Raw genomic sequence first — 12,521 nt, 5'->3', positions numbered from 1 at the left:
ATCATAATAACTATAATTATATGCGATAAAATTTTGTTGCAACTTAATTTTCTCAACATGATAAAAAGAATATCAATATCGTTATAAACTCATCGCACAATTAAAGAGAAACAATTAACAAAATAACTAATTAGCACTTATAGAGAAGAAATCAACAGTTTGAATATAATCAGTAATAAACAGTTCTGCCTCTAATAGTTCTGTCAGTCCTCCCGTTACAATGACATCTCCACTAGGAAGTACTGAGCATGTGCAGCAGTATCGTGCAGTAGGCAGGTCTCCCACTTTCACCCACCTCCTGGTGTCAGGCTGGTAGAGGTGTATCGATGAACTTGGGTTGTGTCTGTCGTCCCGTCCACCAACGTCTAATAGTGACCTCCCAATACTGAGAGGAGCTGACAACTCGAGTGGTGCTTCCTGTAAGGTCTGCCAGAGAGTGGGTGTGTCCAGGTTCGAATGGGCCTTTGCAACGAGTTCAGTGAGGTCGACGTTGTGCACTGTCTTGGTTACCCCAATGTGATCCCACCCTCCCATTAGGTAGAGGGTGTTTCCTATGAGAGTCGATTTCAGTACTGATCGTGGGTTAGGTAGTGACTGAGCAATGTACCATCTTCTTGATGCCACGTCCAACACCTCCACAGAGGAGAGGGTACGTCCTTTATCATCATTCCCACCAGCTACAATGATGTGGTCGTTGAAGGAGACAGCTGTTGAGTGAGAACGAGCAATGTTCATTGGTGGGTACGGGTGAGTCCATTCCCTTGATTCAAACACTGCAAGCTGATTGGTGCATTTTTTGTTTCTTGAATCAATTCCTCCCACCAGCACTAGTCGACTAGCGAGTGATGTCATAGCGAACCACATGGCAGTGTACTCTAGTAGTTTGGTCCATTGATCTTGCTCGAGCTTCATCACTGTACACCTGTCATGATCATTGTCTGCAAACCCTCCACCAACATACACCGTGTCACCGATAACAACACTCTGTACCGAGCCACCCATCTTGATTGGCATGTCTTTTCCCCTTCTGCATTTCAGAGTGAGTGGAGGTCTCAACTCTCTGGGAGGGGGACCCTGAATAATGAATGAGTGTAATTAGGATAGTGTCTACTAACAAGCGAGTGTTACTTGTAGCAATAATTGCATGCACACTAAATCACTTTCTCTAATTATCTTAAGAGGCCACGCCCACCAGTCTAATAGAATGTACAGTACGATTATAAGAGATCAAAGCTTCTACTATAGCTCTGCAATAATATAATGGTGCACTTTGTCTCACCTGTCTCTGCTGTTGAATGATGGCGTCTCTCCTGACCAGCTCAGCATCTTTGTGCTTAATCTGTTCCCTGTGTGCCTGTACAGGGGAACGTTGGTGGAAATCTTTGAATTAAAACACAGACATGAATATCATTAGTGGAAATTCTACAACAGAACGAGAACAAACAACAATTTTTGCTAAAGGAAGTACATAATTATAGGCACACTCAAACGGATGTGTAGTTACGGCTTAACACATGAGACAGCATCCATGCATGTTAAGGTACAATACTATTGTTGCTGTGGGAATCTCATTATCACACTACATGTACGCACCTTCTTGACTGGTTGAGTGTCCTTTGACTCCCTCTTTGTTGCCTCCACTGAACCAGAACCTCTCGTCAAGTAAGCATCTAGAAAATCGATACCAACATTAATACAGACGAATATGATTTTTTTCGTTAGGGTTAGCGGAATTGTAAAACACATAATTATCATTGACTCACAGATGTCCCTGGCAGATGGTCTCCTCCTCATGTCTTCTTGCAAACAACTGTCAATAAGCTTCCTCAACCTGTGTGTGTGAGGTATCTGGGCAACATGGAATGATCGATCCTTGGCTGATTTAATGGTCTCCAGCTTGCAAACAATCTGTGTCACAATCACCCCATAGGAAAACACATCCAGGCTACTATCGTATTTCTCTTCTTCCAATCGAATAGCCTCAATAGGTAGATACCCCATACGGTGACCAACGGCTGTGAGGGTGTGGCTAAGCTTGGAGGAATCATATAGCCGTGACATACCAAAGTCGGAAATCTTTGCAACAGGCACTGGTCGTGTAAGCTTCTGAATCAGTAAGACGTTATCGCCACAGAGGTCACAATGGATAATATTCTTGGTGTGAATGTAGGCCAGACCACAAGCCATGTCTTTGGAGAGGCTAATTTCACATTCGCTAGTGAGGGACTCTTCATCAAGGCCAGAGAAATAGGATCTCAGATTGCAATCCATCAGCTCAACAACGAGGATTGTACTCCCTGATTTAGGGTGCTTGGCAGTTGCCAAAAACTGAACAACATTTGGGTGCTGGAACGACTTGAGAAAATCACTTTCACGATCAATTGCATCGCTAGCTTCTTCGTTTTTGCCGACTGGAATACTTGCTTGCATCTCCATAGCATCGTGAAGCAGCACTTTGACTGCACATATCTCGCCCCTGTAACTGCCTTTGAAGACTGCTCCAAATGCACCTTTACCGAGACGCTCGTCTAGGAAAACAGTCAAATCATCGTTGATCAACTGGTGATTTTCGTCAACTAAAGAATATTGTGTGCATGAGGTTGAAAGATAACGTATTAACATGTATAATTATGTATTAATGTGCCATTGGTACTTACCCTGTAATTTTATTCTTTTAGGATTGCTTGCACTAGGATGATCTTTCTCGATGGTCCTGGCTATGTGAACTTCACGCACGATGGGACTTGACAAAGCTTTGACAACATCTTCCCAGCTTCGCTCACCACCTTTCAGCCATTCTTTCAAACCCTCACGATAGCAGTCATCAGGATTGTTGCTCCAATCTTTCCCAATGCTGTCGATGGTATCCGAGGGTATTTTAAGAACTAGCAAGAAGTTTCTCCACTTGATTCGAGCATCAAACGTAGCTATGTATAGATCTCCTAGATCTACTATTGTCAGATAGTCAGACATCTTCTCTGTAGAGAGTGGAATAAGATAAACATGAATGTATAATAATTATATATTATGTCAGAATTACTATCAATTAGTGTGTGCAAATTATATCATGCCATCTAAATCATGTACATGCAGTAAACAGTGCTGTCTACGTCTGCACTCACTGATAATAATCCAGAGGCTCTGTACAGTACAGTATCGGATGAGGTGGCATATACGGCACCGGATGTGCACCGGATGTGGACACGCCCTAATTCTTGTTATTTTCCCTAAGCTAACCCCAACCCCTCCCCCTTCAAAATTACATCCGGTGCCGTATATGCCACCTGACCCACAGCAGAGGAGGGAGGACACGATTAACCTTAGCTCTAATTAGCTAATTATCGCGACCTTTTAATTACATTCTTTGAACAATTCATCTTTTCTTTCTTTATAACCTCTACATATTGGACACAAGAGCTAGAGCCTTTTCTCCTACTGGAGGTACCCCTATGGCCAAGTTGTCAGGACCTGAAGGTAATAGGACCTATAAGAAGCACCTCAAGTACTCCTATCTCTAAGATCCCTGTGAGAAGCATCCCAGGCACTCTGATCTTGTCTCTGTGAGAAGCACTCTTGATCCTGTCTCCAGGATCCCTATGAGGAGCACCCCAGGTACTCCTGTCTCCAAGATCCCTGTGAGAAGCACCCCAGGCACTCCTGTCTCTGTGATAAAGCTGCAACATGGAATTGTTTAGTTCAGAGTGTCTCCAACATGAAGAACATCAATGACACTAACAGTCTCAGCTTCTAGCACCCCTTTATTTGTATGGTTTGCTCTGTGCCTGCAAGAATTGCCTGTCACTCATACTACTGTACAGTACTGTTCTGTGTGTCCCAATATGTAGAGGTTATAAAGAAAGAAAAGATGAATCGTTCAAAGAATGTAATTAAAAGGTCCCGATAATTAGCTAATTAGAGCTAAGGTTAATCGTGTCCTCCCTCCTCTGGACCCACAGTATCTTCACAGCATGATATAGCCTCGATCCCAGGCCGCACTTCCCACTATTAAGGCCGGTGAAGGATAGCCTCCTTCGCAGCCTCTCCTTTTTCTGTTCTTTGTCACTGCAGTTCAATAAGATAAAATACGGGAAGAATTGGAGGAACAAAGAAAGAAAGAAGGAAGAGACTAAGAAAAAAGGAGAGCCTGCCTTGCTAAGTCGCGTGACGGTATAGTAGACGAGTGGTAGACGAGTGAAAATAAACGTGGGCAATCACTAGCTGGGCGGAGCCTGACAGAGCAAAAAGCTACAGCATGCCTACGCATTGCAAACTCTAAATAAAAGCTGTTAGCATCGTAGATAGTAAGCCAGAATCAAGCGTGGAGACATTGTAGACGAGGGCTTACCTAGTAAAGACTAAAGAGACTAAATATCTAAATTTAGCTCAGTTTTTTTTCTTGAGTTCAGAACAGACCCACTTGATTAATTATTACAGCAGTGTATAGTCTACTCTACTCTAGTCTTTCATACTTCCTCTACTGACTAAAGGTCTCATGAAGGCTGACTCTACTGCACTGTACTGTACAGATTATGTTCCTGGTAAATGCGCTCCAAGTACTGTGTGGGAGGACAGTTATTGAGGTTTTCTATCTCCCACGCTCGTTAAAATTTGTCTACGTCAGTAGGGGATCACGCGACTTAGCAAGGCAGGCTCTCCTTTTTCTTAGTTGCTTCCTTCTTTCTTTCTTTGTTCTGTCACTGGAAAAATGGTCCTGAAAAAACTGGTCCGGGGACCAATTTTTTCAATGAAAATTTCGGTCCGGGGACTGAAATTTTCAGAAAAAATTGGTCCCCCCCTGAAATAATCAGTCCGCCTAGACAAAAAGACGTCTCTGGACCAGGAGCGTATGTAGGGGACGCAGTCACATAATATTCAGGAACTATAGCAGCCTAGCTTGTCAGCCAGGTGTACTAGATAGAGCTGCAGCATGTGAACCTTGAGGCCTCCACATTCTTAAGACTCAAGTGTTTCAAAAGAAAGATCTATTAACGATTGACAGTTTTACAGCTTGATAAAATAATGTTACTACTACTACGTATAATTATAATGCCGAAGTTCTGTCCGGGAATAGATACAGACGGTACGGGTGCATGGTTCATAGTTTATGGACGGTTAACAGTTACGTCTTAGACTGGTTTAGCACTGCACTGCATACAGTGCCAAACAGCTGATTTTTTGAGAAAAGCGGCAGGAACGTTCACACAGGTGTCGTAATGATACCACTCCTTGCATGTGCTGCATTCCACCCAGTTTTCCATAGTCGCCATCTCTGGCATTCCAGGTGAGCGGAGGTTGTGTGAGCGGAGTCTTCAAGAGGGGATTCCAGGTGAGCAGAGGTTATGTGAGCAGAGTCCTCAGGAGGAGAGTGAGCAGAGTCCATTGATCCAGAATCGCAAGTAGGTGGATCGTTGTATGGCTTTAGTACTGTCTTTGATCCATCGCTTATCTCATATGCACCTCGTGGTTTAACAGAGATGATTTTGTAAGGGCCAGTGTACCTCTTCTTCAGCTTCCCACCTTTTGTCTTTTTGCGAGTATGATTTAGTTTCAGGACTAATTGACCAACCATATATCTCTTAGGCTGTGCATGTTTCTTATCATACAATTCCTTCTGTTTCTTTTGGGCGGCAAGAATATAGGTTTTTGCTTGGCTCAGTCGTACATGATTGTGTTCACGAGTACGTGTAACATCTAGATTGGGCATTTGCTGCTGATATATACTCGCGAGCAGCTTGGTCAGGAGAAATGCTTGAGACTTCTACATCAATGGGAAGAGTAGCTTGACGATTGAACATGAGTTCAAAAGGAGTAAACTTTGTTGAATTATGACGAGAGGTATGGCATGCGAAAACACATGTGTCCAGGTAGCTACTCCAGTCTTCTAGCATGTTTTGCAACGTCTGATTGAAACGCTCGTCCAAGCCGTTAGTCTATAAAATAATATTATAGTTGAAAATACTTAAATATAGGATATATCAGGAGGATATGCACCTATGTATCCTCCGCTATGCCATGATTACTTTGAGGCATAGCCAAGGAGTATATAACCACCAGGGGCGTACACAGGGTGGTGCTTAGGGTGCTCCAGCACCCCCATCCAGACTCTGGTGCTCCAGCACCCTATACAGACTCAGAGAAGCTCAAGTAGATAGTTCAACCATCACTGGCTGGCTAGAAGGAAGCTACACTTACTGCAGCTATCTACAGCTTAATAGTGATAGTTACAATAACTTTATACCAGTTAGATCTAGCTAGCTAGCTAAGCTGGCCTAAAAAACTTACTTTTCTTCGATCGTTACTGGGATATCCATGGGAACTAGTAAAGAGTGGGGAGGGGCTCAATATAAGGCTAGGCAGCAGGAAGTGGTTTGCTGTATCAAACACATAGAACACTTGATTGCTTCACAACATGCAGCACAACAAGGTTCTTGGATCCAGGTACATGAGGTACATGAATGTATAGTATAATTATATAATTAAGCCTACATGTATGTACAATAAATTAATAATAATCAATGTTTGCAATGTAAACTACAAAGTCTCTTTTCCTCAACATCAAGGTACTGGTGGTCATACTTTGTACGCTGCCTATCATCTCCTGGTAAGCTGATCAATCTTTTAGTGGCCTGAAAAGAAAAGAATCAAGACTGTCGTCAGATCAGAAGAGTTGGCTAGAGTTTGCCATCCCAGGCGAATTGAGCTTCTGGTCATAAACATTCTTGACTTGCTGATGTTGTATAATACTGTCAGTACTGTGCACCATCTAGAAAACAGTGGGCGTTGCCGACAAAAGGGGGGTGACTTCCCGGAAGTGGGCGTGGTTTAAATTTTGCGGCGCGCTTTGCGCGCAATGAGCACCTCCATTCACTGAATCCTAGGATCGCCCCTGACCACGGTATAGCGGAGAATATAATTATGGGTGCATATCCTCTGAGTACAAGTGTGATATAATTATAGTTTTAAAACTGTAGTGCATACCTGAGGGTGGTAAGGAGTTGTAAGGCGACGCTGGATCCCCAGGAGAGAACAGAGACTAGTGTCTAAATCATTGTTGAATTCACGTCCTTGATCTGAGAGTATTACCCGAGGCAGACCCATTCTCATAAATACCTAAGAAGGAAAAGTGTGTGATCATTATTTATTGCCCGTGCGTGCATGCAGTGGGTGCATTGTGTATGTGTGTGGCACATTCATACATAATTTATACCTTGAACAATGATGTTGCTACTGATGATGCACTCTTGTCAGGTGTAGGAATAGCTTCTACCCACTTGGTAAAGTAATCGCTCATGGTTAAGATGTAGCGGGAACCATCGTTAGCAGTTGGAGAGAGAGGACCAACAAAATCAATTCCTAGCATGTACCAAGGAAACTGCACACGAATGGGGTGAAGTTCGGGCCTGCCAGTAGTTAGCTTTCGATTAACTCGCTGGCAAATGTCACAAGTAGACACCTATAAAGTAGACACATAAATATTGAGGGAAGGTGTTACTGTTTGATAACTTTGTATACATGTAGGTGTAACAATAATACAGAACCAAGTTGACATCCCAATAATTATAGATATTGACTATTATGTGCACTAAAATACAAGGACAGATGAGCAAATCTACTAACCATTTCTTTCACACCCTTTACCATGCCATGCCACATGTAACGCTCCTTAATTCGGGCAAGTGTGCGAGTCACCCCCATATGTCCAGATTTTTCATCAACATGGCAAGCAAACAGTATTTTCTTTCTCTCTCTTCGGTTGATAATGTATCGGATCAACACATCATCCTAAAATATCGAGAAGGCAATATATAGGAGCTATAATACCAGAAGAATCGAACATAAATGACGCGTTATATATACCTAGAGATGGCCACTCCTGTAATGATTGTAATTTCAACTACATTACAGATACACCAACTCACTCTGTCCTTTCAGGCTCTTGTGTTTGTACATGAAGTCACCATTGTTCACTACAAACTGCTTGGCCTTTCTTCTGATGACCCTTTTTCTTCCCTCTTTACAGTCATCAGGGTACTCCTTGGTGGTTACATAGTGGAATACCTCTTCTATCAGCTCTTCCTCCCCTGTGTGTAGCTCAAGCTCCATAAGAATAACTGGAACAAACTTTTCAGCTGCATCAAAAGCTGTGCAAGTTGCGCAGCAACCAGGACTACTTTTTTCGAGGGCGGACCAACATTATCAGCTAAAATTGGTCTGGGGGACCGAAAATTTCAGTCCCCGGACTGAAATTATCGGCGGACCAAAATTTTCGTGACAGTTCCTCCAATTTTCTCTTCTGTGACAAAGAACAGAAAAAGTAGAGGCTGCGAAGGAGGCTAGGTGAAGGAGGCTAAGCATGATACAGAAAAACAGCAGCTAACAAGACACGCCCTCTTTCTCTGCAGTAATCTGTCACGTGCAATAACAAGCTAAACCACGTGGTGCTTCCAGAGCTAGAAAAACAGAAATTATGCAGTCAGTTTTGAAGCTCTGAGCGCGCGAGCAAAGCGCAAGTGATCAAACTATTTGTCTGTATTGGTGAAGGCTGAAGACATGAGTCCATGGACAGGGACTACTGAGGAACCTTCATCAAGAACAAGGTAATGTACTTATTCGTAAATAATTACAAAGCGAGATGTCATTTCTTTTGGAGGTTGAGAAAAATTCCTGGTTTCGCATATTTAGAGGGTCGCATCTAATTGGAGGTTACTCTACTATCCTCGATTACAGGATGCTTAAAATTATATTGTTTCTAGCGGCCTGGAATCGAGGCTGTGGTTTCACCACTATTTAGGATGCAACATAAAAAAATAATTGTCACACGCAGCAGTCGCTACTTTTAGAGGTCAGAAAATTACCTAAGATCGAGGGTGTCGCATATTTGGAGGGTCACCTTAAATTGAACAAGTACGGTACTTGTGTATAATGTGTAGTTGGTTATGATGTGGACCCTAACTTTGGTCTTGTGCATGATACCCAGGTATGTACCCACACAGAGTTCACACCAAGTAACATAAAAACAAACACTTAAAAACTGTTTTAATACAGAGATACTACACGTAGGGACAGAGCCGACCGACGTGGAGACGGTTACTATCGCTACTGAAGAGGTGGTACCCAGTTCACAGTTTGAGATAGAGATAAGTCAGAGTGATGATGGGGAGAGTGTGGAGCAGCTACAGGCCAGTGACTTGGGCCCTAACTTTGGCCTTGTGCATGATACCCAGGTAACACACACACACACTTCACACCAAGTAATATAATTATAAAAACTAGCACTTAAAAACGCTTTTTTAAAGTATCCGGCTTCTAAGACTTTTCGTTTTTGTACTATTTTCGCTTTCGTATTACATGGTTAGAATTTGCATGATGGTAACTACCTCCCAAATAACGAACACACACACACACACACACACTCACACACACACACTCACACACACACACACACACACACACACACACACACACACTTGTTGTTCCTGCCCACTCACACAGGAGGTCCACACGCTAACTAGCGATGATGGTTTGCCCTCTGACATGACCTCTGAGGATGGCTCCACCCTCAACGCTATAGGCCACGCCCTTATCCAGATGCAGCAAGGTGGACAGACCACCCCCTCATCTCAGTTCCTCATCACTAGGAGCACCTCATCTGGTTCAGAGTCTGGACAAAATGGTGAGTAATGGAGGCCAAATTTATCAGTGTGACGATTGCTTTTTTGCCAAATCCAAAAGTTATAGGCTTCGATAAGTTATCCAAGTGCTTGTACATACTAATTAAATGCAGAACCATGAGTATTATTGCTAATGTTTGAGGTTTCTTGGAAGTGGTGTTGAAAAATTGTTTTATAATAATAGTCACTTTTTATATGTTGTTGTGTGTGTGTTCAGGTCCTCTGTATGTGATGATCCCACCATCCAGTAGTGCTGAGATACTGCATGCAATGGGTCGACCTATAGGACCCAAGATGAGCGGGATATCAACTATGGATTATCACACGGCCGACCCCATCGTTCAAATGCAGTTGTGAGTACACAGTTCATGTGATTGCCTACCTCTGCATAACATGTATGACAGTATGTTAGGGAAAGCATCATTCTTGCTACACACCGTATTACTAGAATATTTTGCAGTAAAAAAACCTTTGTGAATCAGCCAAATCGGCAACGCTTTGCGATCTAACTGTTGCGTTCTGGCAAGGATCGTGTGTATTTACCCAAAATTAGGTTTTGCAATTTTATTGTTTAAAAATTCACATATGCTCGTAAAACATTCTAGTAATACGGTAACTGTGAGGAGTGTTGTTATTATGGTGGTTGGTTTGCAGGTCTGGGGATATGGCCGCCAACAGGGAAGCTCAGAGGAAGGCTACACACAATGAGGGTGATGCAAATTCAATACTGAAAGTTATAGTGTACAACAGATGTACATGTACGTATGTGGTCATAATCAAATAGAAGCATTTCCCACAAAGTACAGTTACGAAGCTTTAACATCAAATCTGCCACTTTCAAAACTAATAACTTACTTGTTGTGTGAAAGCTATCTAATGCTGTAAACGCATTATTGTCCATTTTAATTATTAATTATGTCTTGGTTTTTATACTGTACAGTAGGTGTACGTGTGTGTGTGTGAGGTCAAGGTTCATTCATTTTGCCAATTGGCTCAGCTTCATTGTACATGCCCTAAACACGATAATTACCAGTTGTTGTTGTTGTTCTTCCCACGCCCAGTTGAGCGTCGGCGTCGGGACAGGATCAACGAGCTCATCAAGGTACTGGCTCAGATAGTGCCTGCTTGTCAGAAGAAAGACGCAACTACTGGTTCCATTGTCGGGGTGAGTGTGTGTGTCTGTGAGTGTGTGTACTAAAGTACTATTGGAAAAACCATTGAAATATCACTAACTTGGTTTTTTTTAATTACTATTATTGCTAAGCATGCATTTAGTGCAGAGCACAGTGTTACGTTAGTTACTAGTATCATAGAATCCAGCAGAGTTCATCGTATATAACACATGTAGTTAGTTACACATAAAATAAAATTGCTATTTTTTAACAGCAACTAAGCATGTTTTTTTGATATCTCCACGTACATGTCTCACCCTCACATCATGTTTCCCTGACTGCAGTATGTGTACAGCAAGGGAACGGTACTAGACAAGACAGTGGACTACTTGAAAGAGCTCGTGTTTCAAAACGAACAACTCACAGCCAGTGCCAAAATCGCAGAGAAATCAACCAACGCTTTAGCAATGCTTCAAAACCAGATCCAAGTCCTAGAGAAAGAGAACGCATTTCTTCGAGCACAGATTATCCAGTTTGGAATCGATGCAGCTGCTTCCTCTGGTCAAAAGCAACCTAACCAGCAACTTCTAAACTCTCCTCTGGCCCAGAGTCTCCTCAACACAGTAGTGACCCACTCACCACCGACCACTTCTGTCTCCCCTCCACAACAATCCACACAACAAACTAACAATGTAGCAGCACAGCAACTACTACTATCCCTGGCACAGAACCTCACCAACAGCCCTCTGTTGACCTCACTGGCACACAACCAAACACCAAGTTCTATCTCATCCCTACAACAACTTGGTGGCATTGTCTCCAGCCTGACACCTTCGCAAGCACAACCTATGCACTTGTCAGCTTCGTCACAATTCTCTCCTCTCTTACAATCATCGCTGCCGACTGGAGCCTCTAATCCAAACACACCACTCTTAAGCTCACTCGTACAAACTCTATCCTCCATTGCGAGCACGACCACTTCTCCGTCCACTCCTGTACCGAAATCCTCCATGCTGTCACAAGCCAACAACAATGGCGGGGGTGGTGGTGGTGGTGGTCTCTCTGCCGCGGCTGCTGCTAGTCTGCTCAACACTCTGATTCTGGCTCAGAATGTGCTCACAAGCAACTCAAGTGCTGGTAGCCCCGGGCAAGATTCAATGTCTATGGAAACGGTGGACCAATCCTCTCAACAGTAGTGTACAGTATATTATAATTGTGGACTGTTTATACTGTTCTAGTTTTAACGTGTGTTTTTTAGTAATCTCTCCTTCACTTACTATAGCTACATTGTCAGTATTATTATGTATACATAGTTTTTATACATGATATTTGTGTTATTGAACCCGAGCATAATAAATTGTTTGTCTCTATAGAAAAAAAATGTTGTGAATATAGCTATGCCATTATAATTATGTGCAGTCTAGCCTCCATCTCAAGCCGCACTTCCTCGAAAGTTGGCCTCGTTGCTTGCACATGCGCTAACCATTAGCTTCTGAACATGAAAACTGTGCTGATGAAGAACCTTCATCAAAAGCAAGGTACGTGTGTATAATGTGTACTTATGCAGTGCAATGAGTCCACTGTGTACTATTAAATGTACAGTACAAAGAATGGGAACCTAGCATGCTTACTAGTCTGTATGTACATGCACTTGTATACAAGGTATGCTTCAATGTATGCAGTTTAGGTGTGTACAGGGAAACGTGTGTCAATTGAGAACACTAGCTCACAATATTTG

At 42.7% G+C, this 12,521-nt stretch overlaps 2 protein-coding genes across 2 annotated transcripts in view; one reads left to right on the top strand and one right to left on the bottom strand.

Moving 5' to 3' along the window:
* Positions 1 to 31: 31 nt before the first annotated feature.
* LOC135352305 (uncharacterized) overlaps positions 32 to 12,521 on the bottom strand; it is a 66,467-nt gene continuing 53,977 nt past the window's right edge. Inside the window, exon 8 of the mRNA XM_064551463.1 lies at positions 32 to 1,074. Within this exon, the coding sequence (XP_064407533.1) occupies positions 127 to 1,074 (948 nt within the window). The 3' untranslated portion in view covers positions 32 to 126. The remainder of the gene's footprint in view (positions 1,075 to 12,521) is intronic.
* On the top strand, positions 10,321 to 12,125 carry LOC135352333 (helix-loop-helix protein 30-like). Its single transcript, XM_064551515.1, has 3 exons — positions 10,321 to 10,381; positions 10,733 to 10,836; positions 11,128 to 12,125. The coding sequence occupies exons 1-3, from the start codon at positions 10,336 to 10,338 to the stop codon at positions 11,977 to 11,979; spliced, it is 1,002 nt and encodes a 333-aa protein (XP_064407585.1). The 5' UTR covers positions 10,321 to 10,335; the 3' UTR covers positions 11,980 to 12,125.

The sequence above is a fragment of the Halichondria panicea genome, chromosome 1 (assembly GCF_963675165.1).
Source record: "Halichondria panicea chromosome 1, odHalPani1.1, whole genome shotgun sequence".
In the NCBI taxonomy this organism is placed as follows: Eukaryota; Metazoa; Porifera; class Demospongiae; order Suberitida; family Halichondriidae; genus Halichondria; species Halichondria panicea.
Note: the sequence above shows the minus strand (reverse complement) of the source record. Positions and strands in the feature narration are given on the sequence as shown.

Coding starts and splice junctions, on each gene's coding strand:
- LOC135352333 (XM_064551515.1), top strand. CDS start 10,336: ATGGCCGCCAACAGGGAAGCTCAGAGGAAGGCTACACACAATGAGG. Junction 10,382..10,732: donor GAAGGCTACACACAATGAGG/GTGATGCAAATT, acceptor TCCCACGCCCAG/TTGAGCGTCGGCGTCGGGAC. Junction 10,837..11,127: donor CTACTGGTTCCATTGTCGGG/GTGAGTGTGTGT, acceptor CCCTGACTGCAG/TATGTGTACAGCAAGGGAAC.